The 13,444-nt window shown below is 46.7% G+C and overlaps 1 protein-coding gene across 2 annotated transcripts; it reads left to right on the plus strand.

The window, feature by feature from the left end:
• Nucleotides 1-4,398: 4,398 nt before the first annotated feature.
• Nucleotides 4,399-12,808, plus strand: LOC114694500 (ADP ribosylation factor like GTPase 2 binding protein). 2 transcript variants are annotated; one of them, XM_028871458.2, is made up of 6 exons: nucleotides 4,399-4,655; nucleotides 5,333-5,394; nucleotides 8,512-8,618; nucleotides 9,482-9,567; nucleotides 10,139-10,235; nucleotides 11,344-12,808. In XM_028871458.2, exons 1-6 carry the CDS (start codon nucleotides 4,618-4,620, stop codon nucleotides 11,443-11,445), a joined length of 492 nt encoding a protein of 163 aa, XP_028727291.1. In that variant the 5' UTR covers nucleotides 4,399-4,617; the 3' UTR covers nucleotides 11,446-12,808. The 2 variants fall into 2 exon arrangements, with proteins under 2 accessions (XP_028727291.1, XP_037061996.1); XM_037206101.1 differs by lacking the exon at nucleotides 4,399-4,655 and adding an exon at nucleotides 4,728-4,965.
• The last annotated feature ends 636 nt before the right edge of the window (nucleotides 12,809-13,444 follow it).

The raw sequence follows: 13,444 nt of genomic DNA on the forward strand, positions 1-13,444 counted from the left end.
CTGCACATAGAGAAGAAAAAAAATGGATTGGTAAGCCACATGCAGATACTGAATCAGAGGGGGGGAAAAGACCTGTTACAGCATTTCCCCAGTGATTCCTTGGGGAAGTTTAGAATTTTGGCCAGAAATTTGGGGTGATGTAAAGCAGGAAAAAATCCTGGTGCCATTTACAGAGTTCTAGGAAATAATGATTAAGCCACAGAAACTGAAGACTTCGGCAGTAGAAAATTATTTCAGCCATCTTGAATATGTATCCCTAAACAAACCAGCTCTTTCCATTAGTGTCCACTATCTATCTTGTGCTACTGCTTATTCACTTAGGAAATATATATATATATATAATTTTTTATAAGTATATATAAACTTTTGGTTTTGAGGCAGGGTCTCACTGTGTAGCTCCCACTGGCCTGACCTAGAACTCAGAGATCCCTCTGCCTCTGCCTCTGCCTCTGCCTTCAAAGTGCTGGAATTAGGGGCCTGGAGAGATAGCTCAGCGGTTACGAGCATTGGCAATTCTTCCAGAGGTCCTGAGCTCAATTCCCGGCAACCACATGGTGGCTCACAATCGTCTGTAATGGGATCTGATGCCCTTTTCTGGCCTGCAGGTGTACATGCAGATAGAGCACCATATACATAAAATAAATAAATCTTTTTAAAAAAAAAGTGCTGGAATTAAAGGTTTGTACTACCACTCTGAGCAGGAACAGTTTTTGTGTGTTTGTTTTTATGTTTGTTTTTGGGTTTTTTCTTTTGTTTTTTTTTTTTTTTTTTTTTTTTTTTTTTTTTTGTTTGGTTGGTCTTTGATAGGGTATCCCTATGTAGCTTTAGATGCACTAGGACTCATTCTGTAGACCAGACGGGCCTCAAACTCACAGAGATCTGCCTGCCTCTGCCTCCCAAGTGCTGGGACTAAAGGTGTATGCTACTACGCCCAGCAGAAATAGTTTTAGTGTAGCTAGTTGTGGCAGTTTATGCCTATAATGCCAGCATTTTAGGGGCAAGAGGTTTACCATGAGTTTGTAGATAGCCTAGATTACATTGTGAGTTCCAGGCCAGCATGGGCTACAGAATAAGATCCTATCTCAAAAAACTAAAGACAGACTAGAAAGATGGGTCAGCAGTTAAGAGCACTGGTTATTCTCCAAGAGGACTTAGGTTTGATTGCCAGCACCCACATGGTGTCTCACGACATCTGTAACTCCACTTCCAAGTGATCCAACACACCCACTCTGGCCTCCCTCAGCCAACAGGCATGCATGTGGTACAGAGACATATGTAAGCAAAACATCCATACACATAGAATACATTTTTGAGAGTTATTTTTAATGAAAAAGTGCTGGCAAGATGCTCATTCAGTAGGCAAAGGCACTTGCCGCCAGGTCTAATGACCTGAGTTTGATCCCTGGTATCCATATTGTAGAAGGAGAGAACCAACTCCTGCAAGTTGTCCTGACCTTGTGTGTGCATACATATACAAATAAAGTGTAATTGTTTTTAATTAAAGGAAAAAAGCAGGGATTTTTGTTTGCTGGATTTTCTTTTAGACAAAGTCTCACTATGTAACCCTGAATAGACCTTGAACTCACAGAGATCCTCCTGCCTCTGCCTCCTCGGTGCTGAAATTAAAGGCATATGCCACTCTAAACTTTTTTTTAAAGGAAAGGATGTTGAATCTAGAGCTAGAGTTCAAGGTGGTAAACAGCTACCTCATATGGGTGCTGGGAACTGAACTCTGGAAGAGCATAAAGTACCCAACCTATGAGCCATCTCATCTCTCCAGCCTGGAAGGCTGGTTTTGTTTGTTTTTTAAGATTTTATTTTATGCAGGGAGGTGGTCACGAACACCTTTAATCCCAGCACTTGGGAGGCAGAGGCAGGCAGATCTCTTGAGTTCGAGGCTAGCCTGGTCTACAGAGTGAGTTCCAGGACAACCAACACTACACAGAGAAACCACAGACTTTTGCCCAAAGCTTCTGCTTCCTGTCTCTTAGAATGTGTGTGTGTGTGTGTGTGTGTGTGTGTGTGTAGGGGTGTTTTTGTTTTTTGACAGGGCCTCATATAACCTGACTGGTCTAGAACTCCATAGACCAGACTGGCCTCAAACAGAGATCTACCTGCTTCTGCCTCCCAAGTGCTGAGATTAATGGTGTGCTTCACCATGCCTAGCAGAAATACTTGCTCTTGAGCCCAGTTGCTGTTGTGTGAGAAAACCCAAACATCTCCAGAAAACCCATGTAGAAAGGAACCTCAGCAACCTCACCCAACCCCACCCCACCCCAGTCCTCACCAACTGCTATCCCTGGGCCACAACTAAGTTGCCTCCTACCTGAGCTCTGTGAAAGGCTTCTCAAACTCCATTGCAGCCCTACTAAATGACACCAAATGGAACAAAGGCTAGTTGTCCTTGCCAAGCCTTTCCCAAAACACAGATTAATGAGTAAACTGTTTGTTTTAGTCCACTACGTTTCTCGGGGAAGGAGAGGTGGTAAATAGCAACAGGTAACTAATAGAGACAAAATTAAATTTCATTCCTTTCCTGCTTGAGTCCTGAAACAACAGCAGGCAAGTTTGTGTACCACAGAAGGAAGTTGATATAGAGAAAGTATGTTATAGGACCTTGAGTTTGACCAGTGATTGATTGTAATGAGTCTTTTTCTGTCCCACCAGTCAGCTCCCAAATAACGACACAGAGACTTCTTAATTAAAAAAGCTCGGCCTTAACTTAGGCTTGTTCCACCAGCTCTTACACCTTAAATTAACCCATGTACATTAATCTACATTTTGCCTCATGACTTTTTACCTTACTTCCATACTGCCCATCCTGCTTTTCCATGTGTATTGCCTCAGAGCACCTAGATTCCTCCTCTTTCTCTGCCCAGAAGTACCACCTATACCTCCTGCCTAGCTATTGAACATTCAGCTCTTTTTTTTTTTTTTTTTTTTTTTTTTTTTTTTTTTTTTTTTTTTTTTTTTTGAGACAGGGTTTCTCTGTGTAGCTTTGCGCCTTTCCTGGAACTCACTTGGTAGCCCAGGCTGGCCTCGAACTCACAGAGATCCGCCTGGCTCTGCCTCCCGAGTGCTGGGATTAAAGGCGTGCGCCACCACCGCCCGGCTTCAGCTCTTTTTTTAAACCAATCACAACAATATATCTTCACATATCACAGAACAGGTTGATGGAACAGAATTTTTAGATGCTTGTCATCCTAGTTTATCAGAACTATGACAAAATACTAACCAAAGCCAGTTTGGGGGAGGAGAGGGTTTATTTTGCTTCCACTTCCATGTCATAGTCCATCATTGAAGGAAGTTGGGACAGGAACTCGCTGCAGGAACCTGGAGGCAGGAACTGAAGTAGGTAGACAAATGCTACTTACTTGCTTGTTTCTCTGTAGCTTCCTCAGCTTCCTTACATAAGCCCACACCTGCCCACCTACAGGGGACTGGGCCCTCCCACATCAATCATGTCAAGAAATCAATCATGTCAAGAATCACAATCAAAGCCGGGCAGTGATGGCACACGTCTTTAATCCCAGCACTTGAAAGGTAGAGGCAGGCGGATCTTTGAGTTCAAGGCCAGCCTGTTCTACATAGTGAGCTCCTGGCCAACAAAGGCTACATACTGAGATCCTGTCTCAAAAAAATAATAAAATAATAGTAATATGGGAAAAAATAATAGTAATATGAGAAATCAGTCTCAGGAAATCCATTTTCACCGTGTGGCAGTTTTTGAAGGGACTTTTGCCGGAGCAAAGTTATTTAATTTCTGATTATTTGGCTTCAAGTGGTTGTCAACGTTTTTGTACTGCATAATTATCCAAGAAGCCCTTTACTGTCTAATTTGTTGTTTCTGGTTTTCTGTGTTTATTGAGACGAAGTCTCTCCTAAGCTGACAGCAAACTTTGTAGTTGAAGCAGGTCTTGAATGCTTCGAACCGCTTGCCCCCACCTTCCAAATGCTGGGACTTCATACTCATGCCATCACTCAGCTCTTGCTTTTGATTTGAAGATTACAAGTCAAATTACAAGACATCCATTGAATGCCCTGGAACCTTTCATATTTCCAAGAAGTAACTTTCTGGTAAAACAGACATCTGCTTTATCTGGGACAAAAGACGACAAAATGGCTTTCGAGCAATTTGGCCTTCTCCAGTGCTCTTAAAACACGGTTTCAACAACATAATCTTTACTACCCCCAAGTTACAAGTGAAGAAACTGAGGCTCTTAGCTCCCATCGCTTCATCTGCCAACCAGAAACAGCAAGAGGCGACACACAGGCTGCCACCATTTTGCAACCCTCTGCGTGAGTCCGAGAACCGGAGGCTGTGATTGGCTGCTGGAGCCGCGGGGGTAACCATGGTGACGGAAGGCGGGGCTGCGGCGCACCGCGGGCCCTAACAGACCCGCGGGGTGGCCCCGCGAGAGGCGGGCGGGCGCAGGGCCCAGCCGGGAGCCTCAGCCCCGGCCTCGCGCGATCGCCGGGCGGGGCACGGGCGCGGCCTCCTGCGGGCCCTTGATGCGGTTGAGGCGGTGCGGACCACGGCGGAGCCCGGCCCGGCGGCGGGTGCGGTAGGAGGCGGCGGGGCCGCGGGCCCGGGCCGGTGACTGCGGCGCCCTTACGATGGACGCCCTAGAAGAAGAGAGCTTCGCGCTGTCCTTGTGAGTGACGCCTCCGGGGTGGGCGCGGGCGGGCAAGCCGGGGCTGGGGCTCCGCTCTAGCCGGGCGTTTCTTACCCGCGGCCTCCGCGGGGCTGTGTCACCGATTACCTGCGCTTCCGTCACAATCCTCTGGCCTGAATCTTGGCCGTCAACAAAACCTAGGGCCTTGAGCTGCCAGGACTGGCGGCGGCCTTACCGCCCGTCTCAGGCCACTCCTGATCCAGTTACCTACCCTCTAGGCCGGTGCTCCTCCGGTGGTCACACTCACCACCAAACAGATAGACCTCTCTGGCCTAAGAGCCAGGATGCGGTGAGTAGATCCCGTGGGTAATAAATGCGGGAGTCTAAAGATGTGCCACGCCAGCCTCATCTCCCCGTATTGTTTGTTGTCTTTGGTGATTGCCATACCTAGGGTTTGGTCACGGGTGTTTTTCTTGTATTTGAAGTTTCTAAGCTAAACGGTAATCCTTGGCTGCTGAAACTGAGTGATGGGTGGTTCATCTTGTGATTCTTTTTATGCACGTTGGAAATTTTACATTAAAAAAGGTCATGGGCTTTGTTGTTGTGATTGCCCGTGATGCACAAGGCCTTGTGTACAATCCCCATCCCCACAGAAAACATAAATACAACTTGTAAAATATTATTTGGACCAGCACCTAATCCTGATGTGTTTTTAGCTCCTCCGCCTCTGATGCAGAATTTGATGCTGTGGTTGGGTGTTTAGAGGACATTATTATGGGTAAGTTTCCACACCACTAAGTGACCCCTCTAGTTTCTTAATTCTTATGTAGATAGACTCTTACTTTAAAACAATTTTTTAAATTGTATTCATTTATGTGTGTGATTGGGGTCAGGGAGTTTCCTAGGCCACTGGGCGCAAGTGGAGGTCACAGGACAACTTTGTGGAGTTGGTTCTGAGGGTTGAACTCAGGTCACCAGGCTTGTATAGCAGTGCCTTTAGCCGCTGAGCCATCTCAACAGCCCAAACCTTTGCTTATAAGAACATGCAGAGAAATAAAGTTGAAGAGTTAATTTTTAAAACACAAAACATCAAGATACACCAAAAGTTTAACACAGCACAATGTAATAGTAAGCAAGCCATACTAAGATTTTTCTTAGAAACAAGGAGGGTCAGCAAGATGGTTCAGTGGGTAGAGGCACTCACCAGCAAGTCTGACAACCCTTGTTTCGTCCCCAGAATCCACAAGGTGGAACTGGCTCCTGAAAGTCACCTTCAGACATCCATACACAGGCTGCAGCAGGCATGTGCCCATGCACAAACAAAATAAAAATATAATTAAAAAACAGAGCAAGATCCAGGAAAGGTACAAAGCTACACAGAGAAACCCTGTCTCGAAAAACCGAGGAAAAAAAAAGAAAGAAAGAAAGAACCCAAAACCTAATATGTAGCACACCTCTATTATCTCAGCAGAGGTAGGCGGAGGCGCGTGGGAAGGGGAGGGGATGTCCCCAGGTCCTGGCTCTGCTTTGTAAGATCCAGTGCTTTTTAAATAATAGCCATTGATTCAAGGTCTTGAAGGAGACAGATTCTGAAAACCTACCTGGTGGGTAGGGCAGAGCTCTCAGCAAGGCTTCAGGAAATGTTAACCAACTTTATTTCACATATACAGTAAGGGCAGTGTTGGATTGTTTTGAGCTTTAACATTTTCATGCTGTGGAACAGAACGTGAACCATGACCCTGTGCAACACTTGTCCATGCAAAAGACAAGGCGTCTAATCTCCTTGGATCTCTGTTTTCTTTTCTTGTTGTGCTGGTGTTTTTGAGACAGGGTTTCTCTGTGTAGCCCTGGCTGTTCTGGAACTCACTCTGTAGACTAGGCTACCCTCCAACTCAGAGATCTGTCTGCCTGGGATTAAAGGTGTAGGCCACTACCAATGACTTGGATCTCTATTTTCTTGATGTGTTTTGTTGGTTGGTTTTGTGTTGAGTTTGGCTTTTAGGGTCTCGTGTGCTGGCCAGCCTTGAGCTTGCCATCTTCTTGCCTCAGCCTCTCTAGTGCTAGGATTGAAGGCATGAGCCAACATCCCCCGTTTCCTTGCCTTCTTGGTTCCTGTTCCTGCATCCCTCTGGGCATCCGTCTGTTCTACTAAGTGACCAGAAGGCAGTAATAAATCCAAAACTGAAGGCAAGTAGGTAGGAGGGGAAAACTAAATTGAACAAAATTTTGACAGTTTACCAATTTTTCTAGCAGTTAGGAAAAGACCCTGCTGTCTTATTTTTGGGTATGTGACTTAACCCGGGTTAGTCTGAAAAACCACTAACAACACTTTTGAACCTCTGTGTATTACTTCCCATGTCTCACCAGAAGCTCTCTCCTGATGAGTTTTTAGTTGTTTTGTTCACCATGGACATCCTGCCTGTTGTAGAGAAATGAGCTTCCTCAGGCCTGGGTCACTTTTGAAGGTGCCCTTCTCGTTGTAGAAATGCTAGTGGGTTCTGTTGTCAGAATTCCTCCTCCCTGACCTTGAGTGTTTGCTTCGAGTCTACCTGGACTCTCCTCTGAATCCCACCTAACGAGCCTCTGTGATGGACACGTAGTTGAGGAGATTGGGGTCTTCAGAAATAAGGTCACTTGTCCAAGACCACACAAAGTATATGGCTGAGGTAGGGTTTGAACCCAAGCAGTGGCCTCTTGCAGGCCCTACCCTTTAACCCACTATATGCCTTTCACTACTGCTGCTAAAATGATAGATAGTAAAGTAGGAGAAAGGGGGGCAGCAAAATGGCTTTCAAGCCTAAGAGTCCCAAGTTCACATGGTAGAAGCAGAATCAACCACCCAGCCTCTAGATGGGTGCCATGGCACATGCCATCAGTTCCAGAACTCAGGAGGCAGAGGTAGTAGGACCTTTGAGTTCGAGCCAGTCAGAGCTACACAGTGAGACCCTGTCTCAAAATAAATATATAGCTAAAAAAAAAAATGAGGACCAATGAGATGGTTCAGTTGGTAAAGTACTTGCTGCCAAGCCTGATGACCTGAGTTCAATTCCCAAGACTTGTGTGAAGGAAAGAACCTTCTCTGCAGGTTTTCCTCTGACCTCCGCCCTTACACATGGCAAGTATGTGCACATACACACTTAAAAATAAATAAAAATGTTATTTAATAGTAAAAAAAATTGAACTAGGAGAGACTGGGCTCCTTGCCATTGAAGTCTCCCAATTTGAGAGCTTACCTTTTGTATACACAATAAATTTATGTGTGAAAGAGAGATACCAGGTAGTTTACAAACTATCCTGTTTGGATATATTGTAGCATATAGCTGGGTTTTTGTTTTTCGTTTCTCCAGACTGGGTTTGTGTAGCCCTTGCTACCTTGGAACTCACTTTGTAGACCATGCTGCCTCTGACATCCAAGTGCTGGGATTAAGGCATGTGCCTCCACCACCCAGTGTGGCATATACCTGTGACCCCAGCACTCAGAGTCAGGAGGATGGCTACAAGTTCAAGGCCAGCCTGGTCTGCATAGTGAAGTCTAAGCCAGCCAAGAATATGTATCTATAGAGACCCTCAAAAAGCTAAAAAATAAAATATTGCAAAGCAATGTGAGCACACTTAAGCCAGCAAACTGCATGTTTTTAAAAGGTTGAAGTTTTTAATTTTAGATATATCTTACTGAATTTTTAATTGGTTTTTGTGTTTGTTTGTTTATTTATATTTATGAGTGGTTTGCCTGAACGTATGTATGTGGACCACGTGTGTGCTTGATGGCTGTGGAGGGCAGACAGGGGCGTCAGACTTGGGCACCTGAGAACAGGTTGTGAGCTGTGGTTGGCTGTGGGGAAGGAGCATTGTAGCATCGCACCTCATCACAAAGAATGAACTTCCCTTGTGTCAGATGACGAGTTCCAGTTACTGCAGAGGAACTTCCTGGACAAGTACTACCAGGAGTTTGAAGACACAGAAGAGAATAAACTCACCTACACCCCCATTTTTAATGAATATGTAAGTAGATCTGTTTCTCCTACCAGAAGATTAGGGTTTCTTTAAAATTTGAACTTAGATCCCTTTTATATATAACTAATATATTCTATCAAGAAGTTTGGATTAGAATCAAGATGTTACAAAGCTTGGTAGCACCTGTAAACCAGCACTAAGGAGGCTGAGGCTAGAGGATGGCTGCAAGTTATAAGCCTGCCTGGGCTACCTACTGAATTTCAAGTCAGCTTAGGTTGTTTGGCAAGATTATTTCTTTAAAGAAAAGATGGAATTGGTTCCTTTTTATGAAGGCCAGCACGCCCAGGAGCAATGCTGGTGAATCTGGTCTAGATCGCTTTCTCTTGCCGGATCTTGGAGCTAGTTTCAAAAGGGCATTTGTGAAGTATTTGATGAGCTTGCAACGTGTTGTTTACAACAGATTTGCCTTTCCATAGTCTTGTGATACCTTGCATTTGTGTGCTGTGAGAAATAAACAACAGTGCCAGCAAGAGATGGAGGGAGAGAACTGAGTCCATAGACACTGTCCTGTGACATCCACGTGCACATTGTGAACATGATGCTCACTCATACATGCATCATACACCCAGTAATGATAAATAAAATAAAAAACACAGGGCTGGACAAGATGGCTTCTAGAGGACTGTCAGTTCCAACACCTACGTCCAGGGGCTAACAACTACCTATAACTCTAGTTCTAGAGGATCCAACACCCTCTTCTGGCTTCTGCAGGCATCTGCACTCACTCATGTCATACATGAGCGCACACACACACACCATCTCAGGTGATGACTGCCCAGGGTAGGTGGAGGCTCCGCAAAGAAGTCTCACTTCTCCCCGAGGGCCCACACAGTCCTGTCCCACTGTTGCAGATTTCCCTGGTAGAGAAGTACATTGAAGAGCAGCTGCTGGAACGGATCCCAGGCTTCAACATGGCGGCTTTCACAACAACGCTGCAGTGAGTGAGCTTGACTCAGGCTCTGTGCTGCCCATCTTCCTCCCTAGACAAGAAAACCCACTCTCTCTCCTTTTCTTCACCGAGAGCTCTGGGTGGCTGGGTCCTGAGTGGGAGGCCCTCTATGCCTTTGCAAGGCATTTTTTTTTTTCATTTTTATTTTTGAAGAGATTTATGTATTCGTTTTTTAAATGTATGTGTATGTATGTGAGTCTGCATGAGTTTATATGCACCATGTGTGTGCAGGAGCATAGAGAGGCCAGGAGAGGGTTTTAAGTCCTCTAGAACTGGAGTTATAGGCACCTGTGAGTGGCCACATGCATGCTGGGAACCCTGGGTCCTCTGCAAGAGCAGCAAGTGCTCTTAACCACTGAGCCTTCTCTCCAGCCCCTATTTTTATTTATTTATTTATTTATTTTGAGACAAGATCTCTTACAGCCAAGGATGGCTACAAGCATGATCCTTCTGCCCCCACCCAGGAGCTGACAGGCATGGCCCCCATGCCGGGCTTGTGCACCTGGGAAGAGAGTCTGTCTTCTGTTGATTCACAAAGCCAGTGTTCTGTCCTTTGCAGGCACCATAAGGACGAAGTGGCTGGTGACATCTTTGACATGCTGCTCACATTCACGGATTTCCTGGCTTTCAAGGAGATGTTCCTGTACTACAGAGCAGTAAGTTACGACTGCTCACACACTTAGCCCCAGTGAGCCACGTGGGAAGTAAGGGGTGGAGCTGCAGAGACAGCCAGCTGCCCTGGACCCTCCACCTTTTGTCCCCCTTTGAGATGGCTAGTATTAGTTGTTAGTTTTGAGGAATAGATAGAAGTTGCTGCTCCATGCTGCCTTTCTATGTCTTGATGCAACTTGCCCAGTGTTCCCAGCAAAGAGCCAGGCTCTCTTTACTGTGCAGGCTCCTTTAAATTCAAACAAAGTTCCAAGCAGTGAGCAGCTGCCTCACTTGTTTATGAATGTATTTATTAAGACAGTCTTACCGTTGTATAGCCTGGAATTTGCTATGTAGACCAAGCTGGCCTCAAATTCAGAGATCCTCCTGCCTCAGTCTCCTGAGTACTTGGATTAAAGGCGTGGCACTACCCATTCCCAGTTAGAGTCTTTTGTTTGTTTGTTTGTTGAAATGGGGCTTCTCTGTGTATTCCTGGCTGTCTTGGAACTCACTCTGTAGATCAGGCTGGCCTTGAACTCAAAGAGATCCACCTGCCTCTGACTCCCACGTGCTGGGATTAGAGGCGTGCGCCACCGCCACCACCACCTCCTGGCCAGTCATGTTTGTTAAACTCACTACTTTTTTATGTGTATGAGTGTCTGCCTGCATGGATGTCTGTGCACTACATGCATGCCTGGTGCCCATGGAACTAAAGTTAAGAGACGGTTATGTGGGAGTCAAATCCATGTTCTCTGGAAAAGCAGCCAGTGCTTTTAACCAAGCCCTTTCTCCAGCCCCAAAAGTCTTTTTCCCCCAGCGTGTCTAAGGCCAGAGTTGAGAAAAAATGGAAAGAACCTGCTGCCTGTCCTCCTGTGTGAGATAACCTGCTGCCTGTCCCTCCTGTGTGAGATAACCTGCTGCCTGTCCCTCCTGTGAGAGATAACCTGCTGCCTGTCCCTCCTGTGTGAGATAACCTGCTGCCTGTCCCTCCTGTGTGCTTCTTGGGAGCTCCCACGCCTACCCTGGTGTCCCCACCATTCTCCAACCCTAGGGCTCCTGAGTAAGGAGAGCTCTTTCCATTCCTAGCATCTCAGCATGGTCTGCCTTCTCCTGTAGGAAAAGGAAGGCCGAGGACTGGACTTAAGCAGCGGCTTGGTGGTGACTTCTCTGTGCAAGTCCTCTTCTACACCAGCTTCCCAGAACAACCTGCGGCACTAGGTCCCACCGTCAGACATGCGTGTGATCACCAGGAGGTCACCTGCCCAGCCGGCTCAGAGAAACACGGGCTACTGATGACAGATGCATCTTCGTTCATGTGAAGTTTTGATGAGTCCTGGAAAACATGACCGACGCTCCTGGCCCTTGTCCAGAAACACCGTGTCGTCAGTAACCTCCGTCCGTGCTCATCCCTCCCGCCCCAAGTCAGGCACCCCCCCCCCAGGTGCTTCAGAGTGACTCTGGAGCAGGCCCCCTGTGCCACCTCACCTGGGGCCCTCCCCAGCAGTGTGGTAGTGCAGTGTGTCATCAGTGTGAACAACACCCCCTCGTGAGCCCTTCCTTCATCCCGGCAGACTTTACATGCGTCCTTGTGCACCTGTTCTGACGTGGGTCAGTTTCAGTCCTCAGCCTCACTGGGGTTTTTGTTAGGGAGTGTTTATCTAGGGAGCTCCTGGGGCCAGCTGTCCTGACTTCTGAGTCTCCTGTGACTACAGCTTGCCTGGCTGTAGGAATCAGTGAGAGATGTCCTCTCCCCCGGTGAAAAGGAACTCCCGTCTTACATCAGCATCCTTTCCACACAGTCCTGCTGCTCTTGCTGCAGGCCCATCATTCCTCTGTCTCTAAGCATTCTTTTCAAGAAACATTTTTATAGATGAAAACTCAGGCTAACCTAGTGAGTATGATCTTGGAACGCCCACGATCAACCACTTCAAAGATCAAAGTATTATATGCTGTGTGCTTCTTAGTTGTGAGTGCTGCGAGTGCAAATCTGCTTTTTGATTAGTGCACCAGTGCACACAGGCTGTATGCTAGAAACAGGCTGCAGCTCTGTCACAACAGCATGCTAAGTGTGCTTGTGCGTGCTTGTCTGCAGCCCCGTCCCGACAGTGTGCCAGTGTGCGTGTGTGTGTGCTTGTGTGCAGCCCTGTCCCGACAGTGTGCCAGTGTGTGTGTGCATGCTTGTGTACAGCCCATTGTGCAGGCCAGTGAGCTGGGTTTGCTGTTGGGAGAGTCGGTTGTCTGCAATTTGTTCCCGTAACAATGTCTCCTGCCAGATGCTCCCCTGATCCAGCTCTGCCTGGGGGAGGGGCAGTACAGTTCTTCTGGTCACCTGTCATCTTTGGTGGACTGTCACCAACCAGAAAGCATGTGTGTCACATCTCTAGAAAGAAACAGTTCAATTCCTAGTGTATACTTTTGACTTTAACTTTTATAGTAAAAATAAGAATTCACGCTGACTTCCCATGTGACCATTCTGATTTTACAGGATACAAGCTAAGCACTGTGTTTTTTTCTGTAGCAATGTGTCATTTAGTGCTTTTGTAAAATGAGTAAAATTTGAGGTGTTTGGCAAGAATCATCATTACTGCATTGTCCACTTTAATGTGACTACTGTCATCCGGTGATTGTTACTTCGGTCTTTTGAGATCAAAGGCCCTTGTGGGGCCAGCCCCGTAAACCTCTCGGGCTGGCTTCCCCTTCCTGCTCCTTTGAGCAGGAGTGCTCACTGCAGGCAGCATGCCGAGTGCACTCGGTGAGGTTTGTTATCAGCTGGCCTGGTTGAAGAAGGCAATTGGACAAATACAGAAGCAAAATACTCTCGGGGCTGGAGAGATGGTTAAGAGCACTTGCTGTTCTTGTGGAGGACCCTGGTTGATTCCTAGCACTGACTCCAGCTTCAGGGCCTCCTCAGGCACCCATATGGTACACATATATGCATGTAAACAAACACAAAAGACCCAGAAGGCAGGCAGACTGCTTTGTGTCTCGGCCCACAAACTTGAGCAGATGCGCGATCCTCCCTCGGATGATGCAGGGTCCTGGCGCATCATTGGGAGGCTGCCTTCTCCTTCCTCACCCATAGGAAAGCAGTGCCTACCTGAGCAACAGAACCTAGCATGTCTCCCCTGAATAGGCTGTGTTGGGCCATGAGATACAGTGAGCTCTCTGGCTTGCTAGGATTTCACTTTCCTCTAAGCCTCAAAATGGGGAGCTCTTC

This window comes from Peromyscus leucopus, chromosome 5 (assembly GCF_004664715.2).
Source record: "Peromyscus leucopus breed LL Stock chromosome 5, UCI_PerLeu_2.1, whole genome shotgun sequence".
In the NCBI taxonomy this organism is placed as follows: domain Eukaryota; kingdom Metazoa; phylum Chordata; class Mammalia; order Rodentia; family Cricetidae; genus Peromyscus; species Peromyscus leucopus.

What these genes read in the sequence shown, in the direction of transcription:
- LOC114694500 (XM_028871458.2), top strand. Translation starts at nt 4,618, where the DNA reads ATGGACGCCCTAGAAGAAGAGAGCTTCGCGCTGTCCTT. An exon ending in GAGAGCTTCGCGCTGTCCTT is followed by an intron (nt 4,656 to 5,332) that starts GTGAGTGACGCC and finishes ATGTGTTTTTAG; the next exon opens with CTCCTCCGCCTCTGATGCAG. An exon ending in TGTTCCTGTACTACAGAGCA is followed by an intron (nt 10,236 to 11,343) that starts GTAAGTTACGAC and finishes CTTCTCCTGTAG; the next exon opens with GAAAAGGAAGGCCGAGGACT.